Genomic DNA, 13,296 nt, shown 5'->3' on the forward strand with positions numbered 1-13,296 from the left:
AGGAGGATTTTGCTTTGCTCATGAAATGTCTATAAAACAGAAAATGATAAACACTTAAGAACTTCCAGCTAGAACAATAGGCTATTTCCTTTTTTTAGTCTGTTATCTTTGTTGATTGTGACAGAATCTCCAGTTGTTTTCAAATTTTTTAATTTCAAAGTACTTCAAATTTATACTTTATAGAAAATTGCATTTTATTTAAACTTCAAGAGTTTTACAAGCTCAGTCATGACAGGGAAGTGAATATATGATTATTCTCCCCACTTTACCCTTTCCACGCCTGGTTTCTGTTCAGCATCTGGGATAATGATTGTTTAGTAAAACGGAATATACCTAGGGGTGGGTTGGCAAGTCAGTTTCTTTTGTTTTTCTTGCCTCTGATTTATTTGGATGGGAAAATGGCCATAAAAAAAGAAAAGAAAAAGTACTGCTGAGTATCTCAGATATTGATAATGGGTCTTCACCAGACCATAAAACTAGACCCTTCTGAGTCATACTAGTAGTGGGCTCTATGTGAGTTTCTTTGCATTCTTTTTTTTTTTTTAGTTGGTTTTTTTTTTTTTTTTTCCCAGTTCCTTTGGCAAAAAAACCACATGCTGTAGTCTGACATTGTGGTTTTTTTTTTTTTTTTTTTATAAAGCATATTTAAACTCTCACACATTTATGTAATGAGGATTTCACTGTAGGATTCTTCTGCAGAATACCATTTGGCCCTATTAAAGAATTGTCCATCCAAATGTTGGAGCACTTAGTTGAAAAATCCTACCTAGACTTTTTAAAGGTAAGTCAGATGATTTTTTTAAATAAAAGAAATCAAGGGATTTTCCATCTCCCAAATAATTATTATGTAAATACACCTAAGAAGTCATATAATAAGGACAACAAAAAGTAGTAACTTTTCTCAAATTTTATTTTGAGTTATCAGTCTTCCTATGTTTTTTGTTTAGAAAGGATTAAAACTGTGTCTAATAGCCAATGATGTTTTCACTTTGGGATGTTTTATATGTTATGTTTATCTGTAAATATTTATTTTGTTAATATTTGAAATGATTTGCAATCCAATTTAAATTATTGTAAAACTGTCATTTTATACTTTGGCTATTCATACATATTTAAATTATGGTAAAGATTGTTTATAAATAAAGATAAGTATAGAGATTTATAACAAAGAGATTATTTGTTATAAATCACTTGCCACTTTTTATGTCGACAGGCTCTCTGGTATGCAATTACTAACTACTTATGACTTTACAGAGTCATTAGCTTGTGTAATTTTCAATCTGAATTGCACAAATTTTGGTGAACCTGACTTTGTCTACATGGTTAAATGCAATGTGTACTTTTGGATATGTTCTTATTAAGTATTTTTCTTTAATGAACAAAGATATGGAAATTGCTATTGGGAATGGTAAAATAAGTTAATTTTAAATAATGATCTGAAATTTAATTAATATAAATTAGCATAAAATGTAGCAGAACAGAAATAAACTAAAATTAACTTTTTTGACAATTCAGAATACTATCTACCAGTATTAGTGAATTATTTTCTTAAATGATGATACCAAATTTGAATTTAAAAAATTAATAATTCCGGAAAATTAACTAAAAGGCTCAATTTATTTATAGTAACTAAATTTATACATAACTATGAATGGCATAAATTCTCTAGAATAAATCTGTTTCTGGAATCATGTAGCATATTGAAAGACATTTTGTAAATGTATGTACTTTTCAGTTTTTTTTTAATGTGGTTTTAAGTCAATGTCTTTTAAAGCTAAAAGAAAATATTGCTTTAAATATTGGTTCACAAGGAAATCAAAATGAAATATTTAAAAATTTTTCTTATGTAGAGAGTTCTGTGGTCTTCTGGAATTTATAAGAGAGAAAAAAAGTAGAAATCTTTTAATTTATCAGAATCATTATTAAGCCAGAACAATAAACCAGATGCAAGATCATCAGATAACAGGTTAATCTGGGAGGAATATTATAATTACAATTGAAGAGGTATTTGCACAGAGTGTACTCAAAATTTTGGAATAGAATCTCGGGAGTTATAGTTGCCACCCTTATTTTTATGAAAAAATTTTAGCCATCTTCACTCAAACACATTTAAATCATGTGTATGTGTGGCTTGTTTTTTATTTCCTGAAGAAACTAATTCTGTAACTGTTTTCTAGTTTAATCACAAGATGTTTTAGTTCAGTGGCCCAATATATACTAACACTTTCAAATAACAATGTTCTAATCTAGTAGCTGCCTTTACATTTGGATATTTAATTATATGTTTACATATACATGCATATGTACATATCAGATTTTATTGTAGTCTAAGTGTTTTGCAAATAATCATTTCTAGTTGTGTAAAATATACACATTTATTTGATTTAAAAAAATAACACTTAGCCAATATAACATTTTACTGTTATGTTATTGTTTAAAATTACATTTCATAATAACATTTCAAAATAACAATAACATTTTCTATGATAGGAATTTTATATATCATCTCATTTAATTTTATTTAACACTTTCAACCTTGTTGGATGTATAATAAATTCCTTTTAGAGAAAACTGAATCACAAACTTTAATACTAAGACACAGAATTGAATCTACATTTTCTGACTTCAAAACCCAGAATCTTAACCACTGAAAAGCTTACAGTATCTTTCTGTTTACAGAAGAATTTTGAGTGGCAGACAAAGAAAAGATATTATAGCATTTTTGCCGAGGGTTCAAAGATTAAGAATAGTTCTAGATAATCTTATTTAAATTAATATGACTCTAAGAGAATCATTTCAAACCTGTGGTAAGCTCTGGTTCATAAGTCTTTAAAAGACAGGCTTGTTTCTAGAAATATTCTGAGTATATTATGAGGTTTATGAAATCCAATGTATTATTATACTAATTTAAGACTACTACCAAAACAAGTTTTAAACTTTAACATTTCAGAAGTATAACTTAGTGAAGTATATTATCTTTTATATTACAGATGTCTGTAAATTTTTTTCCTATTGCATATTTTTGCCTTTACATATTCTGATAGGATGGACATGTGGACTTCAGTAAGATGAGCTGTTGGAGATCTCCTAATCCAGTTAGTTAAAATTTTTTTGCAAAGCCTTTGGGTCCCTGGGGGATGACTCAGAGCCCAAGTGAGGTGTGATTGGAAGGGGGGGGGGAACACATTCCCACTCCCTTCTTTTACAGATAGCTCTTCTTTGAACTGTCTCTGTGTGTTGGGATTATGTATAAAATTTAACTTGAAAGGAGGAGTCTATCTCTAAACAGAAGTTCGTTAAGACTGATTTAATGACCTTCTATTTCCATGTGATGAAACAATCATATTTATGATTGACTTTTACCCATTTCTACTAGCTCGTATTTGAATCTCTGTCTTACTCATGTCTAGTGAATCATGGCTTTGTAAACACATATAGTATAGAGTAAGAATGTGAGAAGGAATTAATTTTGATAGCTAACTTCACCCCAAATAACTCTACAAATTGGTTTTTATGGGCAGATGCTGAATTTTTTAGGTGAAGACGACTTAGTGTATCAAAAGAATGACTCTGTGTGCATTGTGAAAAACAGAGGTTTGTGGTCTGGTTTTCTATCTTAAGGAAAAGTGGAAGAAAGGCTTATGGATAAAACTGGAAATCTGAGATATCCATTGATCAGTAAGAAAATGTCATCCAGGTCCTGATACTCATTTATGGTATAAGTACCCTGAAAATCGGAAGCTTTTTAAAATTACATAGTTCATGTCCCAGCAAATGTTGCCTTTGGGCCATGCCTTTTCTGGGCAGAGTTTCCCAGGGAACACAGCTTAACCACACATGGGAGTAATTAAAGATTCTCTGGGGATTTGCTTTAATGCTCTGATCTATTTACTGGAGAGGCTTCTTATAGGTCAGGCTACCAGCCACTGCGAAAAAGCTTAGTCTCAGTTTCTACCAGGTCCACAATACAGTGAAAAGGTATTTTGCTTAAAACTTCATTATAGAAACACTGTTGATTTGACAGCAAAATAAGAAAAAGGTTGTATTTTTCCATCCCTCTTCAAAAACAAGTCAAGGGAATAGAATCCACTCATGAATTGTACAAAAGGAATAGGATTAATAATCTATAAACTGGATAGGAGACAGCTGATCTACCTAGCATCAAGAAAGGTATGTAATAAGTGATATCTTAAAACATGCTCTTCTATTTTCCTTTCTTTATCCAATTCTTAGTAGTTTTCTGTATCTGTGATTATTCTTGGACTTCTGAATTTAAGTTCTTTAAGAAGGAGGTAAATTATTACAGATATCAATGTCTTGTCTCTTTTTCTTTATTAAAGAATAAAACAATCCAAAATTAGCAAACGAAATTAATAATCTATGTTAATGTGTAAGGGGTTATGTTATAAAGAAAACCAAGGGTGCATGACCCAAGTTTTCCATGCTCTAAATAGCTGAATTTGATGTACATGTCTCACATAATGTGTTTGGCCCTCCTTTGTCACAGGTGAATAAAACTAATTATAATTTTGTAGTATGCAGCATAAGGCTAAAGTATAATTATAATAGCAATACTTCATTACTTATGGTGTCAAGGCACTGAAGGATAGCAAATGAACCCAGGTAATGTCAAGTATCTTGCCTATTCTTAGGGGGAAAAAGGTAAAGACTTACATCAACGTAATAAAAGTGAATCAATCAGTTGAAAATTTGGACAAGCAGACAAACTCAATCTCCCTCTCTTCTCCCTCCTCCTCTTTAAAATATCTGTACATGGATGAAATGATTTTAGATTGTATCTTTGCTTATTTATCATCCAGGCAAATTACTAATAACTGTCTAACTGTACGATTCAACAGAGCAGATTACTTGATATGTCTGTTTTCTAATGACCTTGACTCAGCAGCAGTGAGATGTGTGTACTATCTAACTTCAGTTTTAAGTTCAAAGTAGACAGAGCCTAGGCAATAGCCAGGCCTGACCACTGTTCAACATGTCTGGTTGAGATTCCATAGAAGTAATAACAGTTAGTTTTCAGGTCTATAGAGGGTGGCATTGAAGAGTGTGTGCTGTTCCCTGAGTTCCCCAGTTGATACTCTTGGAAATTTTTGCCCCTTGCAGACACTCTTCCCTGTAGTAACTGGGGCTACTTAAAGAAGAATGATTCTGGAAAAGGTCAGATAGATTCATGAATGTGTCCTGGCATAGAATCTGGAAAGCAGAAAATATATAAATATGTATTTATTTTAGAAGCAATAGAATTGCAACTTTTAATTCATTTTATATTCCATATGTCAGAGTTGCAAAGACATCAATATCGAATGAGTAATTTTTAGTGAAGTTTATATAGGACATAAAATAACTTTCAGGAAGAGATGACTTAATCTTTGGGTAGTATATATGTTTTTAAATAGATTCATGTTACAGTTACAAAACTGGAATTTGTGAATTTCCTGCCCCATTTTTTTAGTGGGCTCTCAAAGCCAAAGGTTTCTACAAAAGTTCTCCTAGAGCTTCCTAAATGTGGGAAAGGGGAATGTCAGGCAGGAGTGGGGAGACCAGGTTAGGCATGAGGGTTTCTGGGCTCCAACCACTGCTGTGTAGTCACCGTGTCTGTTGGTCTTCCACCTAAGAAGATCCAGTTTAGTTGCTTAAATTACAAATTACTGATCTCATTTTAGAATCTCATTTTACACATGAGGAAATTGAGGTATAGAGTAAGTGTACCCACTGTCATGAGTGTGGTAAATCAGTCTTGACTTAAACTCTAGTCTCCTAACCTCAATTGCATCATATTAGATTCCTGTATTTTGATTGCTTCCTTAAGTATAACTTGCAGATAAGAGTTGAGGGGGTAGTTTATGAAATGGACATTCAGCAAAATATTACTTAATAAGCTACCCTGAATATGATTATCGGTTCACAACATACAGAACATCAGAATGATATTCTGGATTTAGCAGTTGGTATGGTTTGCCTAAAAGATAGTTTCAGGAAAAGTTTAAAGTGCTTTACAATTATATTTTGCAAAGGAAATTCTGTGTCATAATATCCAGTCCTTACTATCAGCCTTGAGTAACTTTTTTCATTGCATAATAACAACCTTGGCCAAAACCATAGGATATGGCATGTTATGTGATTTCAGAGGTCAGAGAAAGCTATTCTCTACCTCCAAACAATTAATAAAAAGCCAGCACCACTTACGTACTGATACATAAAATTCCACAGAACAAACCACTTGTTTAGGCTTATGTGTTTTACTTTTATATTGGAAAAAACATGAGACACTAATGAATATTCAAGCTTCTTAGTTACCAAGAACTCAGTGTAAGTGAGTTTGTTGCATCCTATGATTTATGGTGGAAATATCTTAGGTATGAGAGAGTAGGTAAAAGGAAATCCCACAGACTAAGGAAGAGTGACATACATACATAAATTGCCAAGAAAAATTTTTGTAACATTTATCTTTCTCTATTTTGTGAACAAGTCTTATTTTCTTACCATTGTTTTCTTAGCTGTACAAGTAATATTTTTGAAAAACTAAATGGCTCTTCAAGTGGAAATAAACACTAATAAAATTATAAGAGTCGTACTTCTCTTGCAACAAAGCTGTGGAGGAAAACCTGAGATCATAAAAACTGTAATGTCTATTATTACATTACGATGTTGACAAAAATAGTCTGTGTGCCTCTTTTTTGTCTTGTACCCTCCATTTTGTTGACTTGTATGTTTTCCTTGGCCATGGGCATTTTGAAGTAGAGAGTGTTTGTTTATAAGCCACAATGCACAATTTGTGTATCAATGACAGGTCAACCCCATTATTAAAAAAGAAAAAAAAGCCATTACAACCAAAATAGCTCAAATGAATGTGTTTTTAAATATGTCAGAAGTAATAAATTCTTATTAATTTTATTACAATGGTATCTACTCATTCCATAAGTTTTCTTCCAATCTTTAGGTAATAACCACATACTACATAAAGGATACCAAAAATAAGATTAATGGAAATACAAGCCCAAACTAATTGATTTTAACAGAATTGGCATGAATCAGCTGCACATGACAAAATGAACAACATTGTCAAAACAAATCCTTGAGACTAGAAAGCTATACCTATCATAAAAACACCATCCTCTGTTTTCTCCAAAATTTTTTACATCTACGGTCTATACAAAAGTCATTAACAATAAAATTGAAAATAAAGTACACTTCTTTAACATCATTCAGTGTTTTTACCATTTTTTATAAGGCAAACAGTTCTGGTGTAAACAGTATTCGTGGAAATGGGATATTTTTTAGCAATTATTTGAATTATGGTGTTATTAGAGAGTATCCCAGTGTTACTTTTCTGACAATATGTTTTACTTATTTACCCATGCTTTTTGTTTTAACAGCTAGCTTACAAATGATTTGAAGAATGGATTCTTTCTGAGACTCATCAGGTCATTTCCTGTAAATGCATATCTTGCTGTTTATTTGGGAATAAGGTAAAGAAAACATCTGTTACCATACTTTCATAGCATTTAGATAGAGAAGACATCAGTTTACCCACATTCGGTTTTCAGGAGAACTTCAGGCAGGGTGTGGGTGGCTGTGTTTGGGCGGAGAAGGCTGACAGAAGCTGAGGACTCAGCTAAGAGTCCCAGGTTGAGGGAAAGGGAGAGTGAGAGTTCGCCTGAGATAAGATTTCAATGTGTTAATCATCCATAGGAAGAAAATTAAAGACGGAAGAACTTTCAAGAAATACTCTGTATCACACTATTATTTCTGCCACTGGTATGTGGTTAGGAGCAAGAAAGGGGAGAAGAGCCTAGAAAATCAGTTTGGCAAAACAAAAAGAAAAGCACTTGTTATTTATACTGGCAAAATGATCTGTTGTGTGTTTTTTGTACTTTGATCTTTTTGTACTAATATTTAAGCTTCTATTTTATGATCTTTCTAATGATAGCACCATACCTTGTACAAACTGCCTTTATCAAATCTGGGAGTTTGAAAGAATCAGGTGCTTAGCCTTAGTTCATCTTCTGAGCAAGAAAAATGGGCTGTGATCGAAACTGTGGGCTCATTGCTGGGGCTGTCATCGGCGCAATTCTGGCTGTGTTTGGAGGTATTCTAATGCCAGTTGGAGACAAGCTTATAGAGAAGACAATTAAAAAGGTACAAGTAGTCTAAAGAACATTTCTTATTATTCTGATTCATTTTATCTTATGTCTCTTTTTTGCTTTGGGTACCTGTTTTATATTTCATGGTATCTAGTAATTTTGTGTCTTTAACATGAATATAATTATGAACCACTGCAAGTCTACATGATATAGAAGTGACTGTGGCTGAAATGTTACAAGTCTAATGTATGTTTAGCATGAATACATGGCTATTTTAAATATAAATATCCAGTTCTGATAAAATTTATAGGTATGCAGGTTAGTAGAAATAATTGTTTTTAATTATATCCAAAGAGTATGTTGACATGCTTTTGAAGGACAAATAAGTAAGTGTATTTTGCAAGGGAACATTAATAAAAGTAATTACATTTTGGTTATTACTGAGTAAAATTATACATACACATATTTACATTTTGTTTAATAGTAAAGCAGGAATCTTTGGTAAACTGGTAAACATTTTTTTGTTTGGTAAACCACAGCTTTTCATAATATGTATAATAATCTTATTGTCTCATAAATACTTCTTTTTTTTTTTTTACAAACTTTATATTTGATTCAGAAAATACTTTCATAAATATGTAGGACATATCTCTGTATATATCAAAAAATTGACTATAGTTTAACTGAATAACAATCTAGAATTTATCTCCCACCCTAGTTCATTCTAGCCAGCTTCCCCCTCACCAGAAACTTTAACTGATAGAGGGAAGAATTGAATAAGGGGAAGCAGATCTGTTGAAATCTTAAACCAGGGATGGCAAATTCAAATGGCTTCAGGAATTTGGAGTGGGGGTTTAAATTAAAGCTGCCACAAACAAGATAAAATGAAAAACAGAACTTGAGAGTGTGTGTCCTACCCAATGGCATATGTCTTCATTTTTTTAAACATAATGCTGGCCAAATTAAACATATCTGAGTGCTGACTTCAGCTGTCAGCCTAGTTAGGATGACAGTGACCTAGTGACCTAGACAGAGGGTTAGCAAGCATAGTGCCAAACAGACAAGAATTGAACCACATAATGGGTTACACCTACCTATTCATGCTGAAATTTATTTTACTGCCAAGACCTTTACATGTCTCATCCATTTATCCATGCTTGACATCTTGCTCTTACTAGAAACATAAACAAATATTTTATTTCTTGACTTAATTGACAATATGAAGAATTAATTTCAAATGTAGTTACTCAAGACAAGAAGTTACTACTTTCTGATTCTTCTTTCTTCATCTAAATATGCTAATGGTTTTAAAGTTAAAAGAAATCTTCTCACTACCATTATAGCTGTTGTCTTACTAAAAATGATAGGTCATTTTAAAGATAATAGTATCTATATTTGCTCAATATTAATATAGTCATTTCTATCTCTTCTGTTCTTAACATATTGTAAATCTTTAGCCTCGTGCATTTAGCTGGGGGAAAAAAAAATTATAAATGGAATGGTACTCCCCACCTCCAAATTCCCAGTTTTCTTGATAGTATTTTTGACACAGGCCAATAGAGACAGATAGGTGATGGTGAGGCAGGGCTTATCTGACAGTGTGAAATGGAATTGCCATTGCTCCATAACTGCTCTATAAACTGTGCTTCCTATATGGATCTTCCGCAGAGAGAGACAGGATCAGTGTTTGTGTTTACGTGCAGACTATAACTTATCTTTTGGAGAAGTTTTTCAAACAGTAAAGTCAAGTAATCTCCCAGTGCACAACACTTTAGACTAAGTCTTTATCTTCTGATACATAATTGGTAATCAATAGCTGAAGATTGATCATCTAATCTTTTTTCTTAGTGCAACAACATTAGTACATGTAGACTCTCAGATGGCACTTGAGGTGCTGGCATCTATTTTAAGTTAATTATTTAATAATTATCTCTAAACTCATAATAATTAATCATGAGAAAATAAAAGTTTTGCAGTACCAAATTGTGAAAGTATCAAATTGTGCTTTTGTATAGTGGCTTAAAGAGAATGAAATAAATTTTTGTCTCAAGAAGTATAAGATATAACCAAGGAAAATATTTTGAAAAAAAAATAGAGACCTATAAGATTCTAGAATTGAATTACTATTTAGAGGGAAAAATCTCAGTATTCAAGAAACTTCAGGAAGAAAGTAGGACTTGAGTTGGATTTTGAAGAAGTAGAGAGTTTTGAAAGTCCAAAAAGGACTGCAGTGAAGGTGCCAAAGGACTAATTAATAGTATAGAAAAAGTTGTGAAAATACACCGAAGAACAGTGAAAAGGGAAGGAAGAAGGCAGAGAATGTGGATTAAGAAGAGAGTTGATTAGAAAAGCAACATGGGGTTAGACTTAGGAAGCTTTGAATATCAGGCAGAAGAATATTTAATTGATGCTATACACGATAGTAGTTGGTGTATGTTTTTCAGTAAGACACAACAAAATCTGCATTTAGACACAACAAAATTTGATGATTGATAGCATCAAATAGATAGCATTTATTTAGCTCTTACTAAGAGCTTCCTTATCTAATTCATGTCATCTTCACAAATATCTATGAGAAGGTACTATATTTTACACATTTTACAGTCACAAGTCCTTAAATCAACTTGCCAGCTCACCTAGCTAATAGGAAAAGAAGTCAGTTTGCAAACTTAGGCAATCTGAAGACAGACTAGATGATACATAGCCTTGTGCATTGTGCTTGCATAATAGAAAGGGCTGGAAAAAGAGGAAGACACGAAAGCAAGAAAAAACTATATAGGACATGACCGTTTTCAAGGGGAAGTTGAAGTTCCCTTTTAGAAAGATCTTTGCATTGTATAACAAAGGACATTCTGGTCTAGTGTGGTGAGGTACATAGAAAAAAACTGATGGATGATAGGATGCAATGGAAGTTTGGATAGAGGGACTAAATAAGGAGAGTATAAAAATAAATTGTAACATGTCCAGTTTAGTTACTGATAGAAATATATACCTTAGGAAGTGAAGGAAAGATTTTGTAAGTGGTGTGACATACACATCAGTCTGTGTTTCAAAGGTCAGAATTCAAATAGATTTGGTCATTGCTATGTAGATTACAGATAAAACTAAAGAGCATATTTGCTTTCTAGTGTATGAATGTAGAGAGAAAAGAGCTAAAGGATTTTTGTAGGATTTGTATGTAATTCAGAAATAGAAATAGGAGGCCAGAACTGAAGGACAGAAAATAAAGTGTTCTCAGGCAGATGAAAATTAAGAAAATAATGGCTAGAACATGGTCATTAATGATCTAGAAAGTATAATTTAAGTAGAGTGGGGTAATAAAAGGGAGATAAAATAAAGAAATAGAGCCCTTTTCCTTCTTGTTTTGACATGAGGGTTATTTGTGCAATATTTTACAAGACAAAAGGGAGCCATATGAATCCAGACTCAAGATGGAGGACATTCAAAACTGAAATTTGAGGGAAGAATGAATCCCAAAAAACTGTTAAGTGATAGTTTGCATTGTGTGCTCATACATATCCATAGACTAAGGCTCTTCATTGGAATGCTTTATGATGGTCAAGGTCTGTGTCTCATTTAAGGCTAAGCCTGCTTTTGCTCTCAGATTTCCATATAACCATGTTGACCTTGTCAATTTTAGTCATATGAAAAAGCATAAAACTGTTCCATTTTTCTTTAGTTCACAAAACTATTCTTAAAATATTATTGCATTTATATCTCTTTGGCATACAATAGGAGTCAAATCACTGAATTATGTGTAAACCAAGAGAGTCAAGTATCTTACCCCTGCCTCAGGAACACTTAGGGTAATGCTGTTATTTTACAAAGATATAAGAGTTTTATATGTTTGATGATGAGTTGTTACTTATCATTGAAACTCACGGAATATCACTGTATTCATTTAATTGCTTAATAGCAAATTAAGAAAGCTAATACTTGTATACAGTGTCATTTGGGGAAAAAAAAGAATTAAAATGCTTAATTGAAAAAGACCAGAAAATAATCTCATATTGTTTTCTCATATACAAAGTATAGAGTTGGAGGTCTAGGATACTTTCCAGTTCTGAAAGGTGGCATGGTGACATTATAATTTGAAATGGTCTAAAATAGTTCTGAAATTTTACTTATATTTCAGTTTTGCTCTTTATTTCCAAGGAAGGTTTTCTGGGGATTTCATGCATTTTATGGATTATAGTTGAAATCTTTCTTACCAGTGGTTTTGACTGATTCCTAATAGATTTGTGCGGAGTCAGCTGGTTTATGCAGTCTGTTTAGATAGACTGAAAGTCAGTAATAGGAGCTGCCAGGAATGTGGAAACTACCACATTACTTTGGGAAAAGTTCAAAGTTCTGTCACCATTTACAAAAGATAATTTATTACTTGACATCATTAATATTACTTGATAGAATGTCTAGTGAATATTATGTAACACAGGTGATTTTAAATACATTTTAATTTAATTTCTTTGTGATATTCACTAACTGTAGAACACCAAAAGGGAAATAAAGATTTCTTTTTTTCTATTAAAACACTAATACTCAATTATACCATCCTTTCCTTCCCCCTTTCTTGAGAATGATACTTTAGTAGCTTGTGAGAAAAGCTTTCAGATAAAATAAATTGAAATAATTATTTGTTGATAAAAGTGTCTAGACTTTTGAACCAATAGCCCATATTTTAATTATATTATTAATTTGTTTATGTGAATTTCGTAATATATGCTTATGGTATTTCCATTTGATAAAATAATTCATATTTTTTCATAGTGTCTAAAAAGCTCAGAAAGAAATTCCTGACATATTAGTTGTTAATGATGATAGAATTTATTTTATATTTAATAATATGAAAACAAGGAACAATCCAAAAAATTTAAAATAGAAGTATAAAAATGAATTAAACCCTATATTTGTATATAACTGCAATAAAAAATGTCACTTAAAAACAATATTTCTAGAAATAGCAGGTAAGCATAGATAATTCTCTTCCTCAAGCCTAATTTAAAATCAGCATATTTTTACTTTTCATGCCAAATATAAAATTTCCCATTTTAGCTTCTTACATAAATTCTTGGAGGCTAATTTCTGGGTTTTAGTTGATGACGATAATCTGATACTACAGCCATTTTCTGACTCTCAGCACAACTGTCACTAATATCCTGATTCATTCTCTTTCAACATATACACACACATGCAT

The 13,296-nt window shown here is 32.0% G+C and overlaps 1 protein-coding gene across 3 annotated transcripts in view; it reads left to right on the forward strand.

Moving 5' to 3' along the window:
• CD36 (CD36 molecule (CD36 blood group)) overlaps window positions 1–13,296 on the forward strand; it is a 78,776-nt gene that overhangs the window by 39,774 nt on the left and 25,706 nt on the right. Inside the window, exons 1-3 of one of the 3 annotated variants that reach the window (XM_063098827.1) lie at window positions 689–781; window positions 7,395–7,487; window positions 7,949–8,157. The exons of 1 other annotated variant lie outside the window; for it this stretch is intronic. In XM_063098827.1, coding sequence (XP_062954897.1) covers window positions 8,038–8,157 — 120 coding nt within the window. In that variant the 5' untranslated portion in view covers window positions 689–781; window positions 7,395–7,487; window positions 7,949–8,037. Of the gene's footprint in view, window positions 1–688; window positions 782–7,394; window positions 7,488–7,948; window positions 8,158–13,296 lie in introns of those variants that run through there. One more of the 3 variants, XM_063098826.1, reaches the window with a different exon arrangement.

Source organism: Cynocephalus volans, chromosome 6 (assembly GCF_027409185.1).
Source record: "Cynocephalus volans isolate mCynVol1 chromosome 6, mCynVol1.pri, whole genome shotgun sequence".
In the NCBI taxonomy this organism is placed as follows: Eukaryota; Metazoa; Chordata; class Mammalia; order Dermoptera; family Cynocephalidae; genus Cynocephalus; species Cynocephalus volans.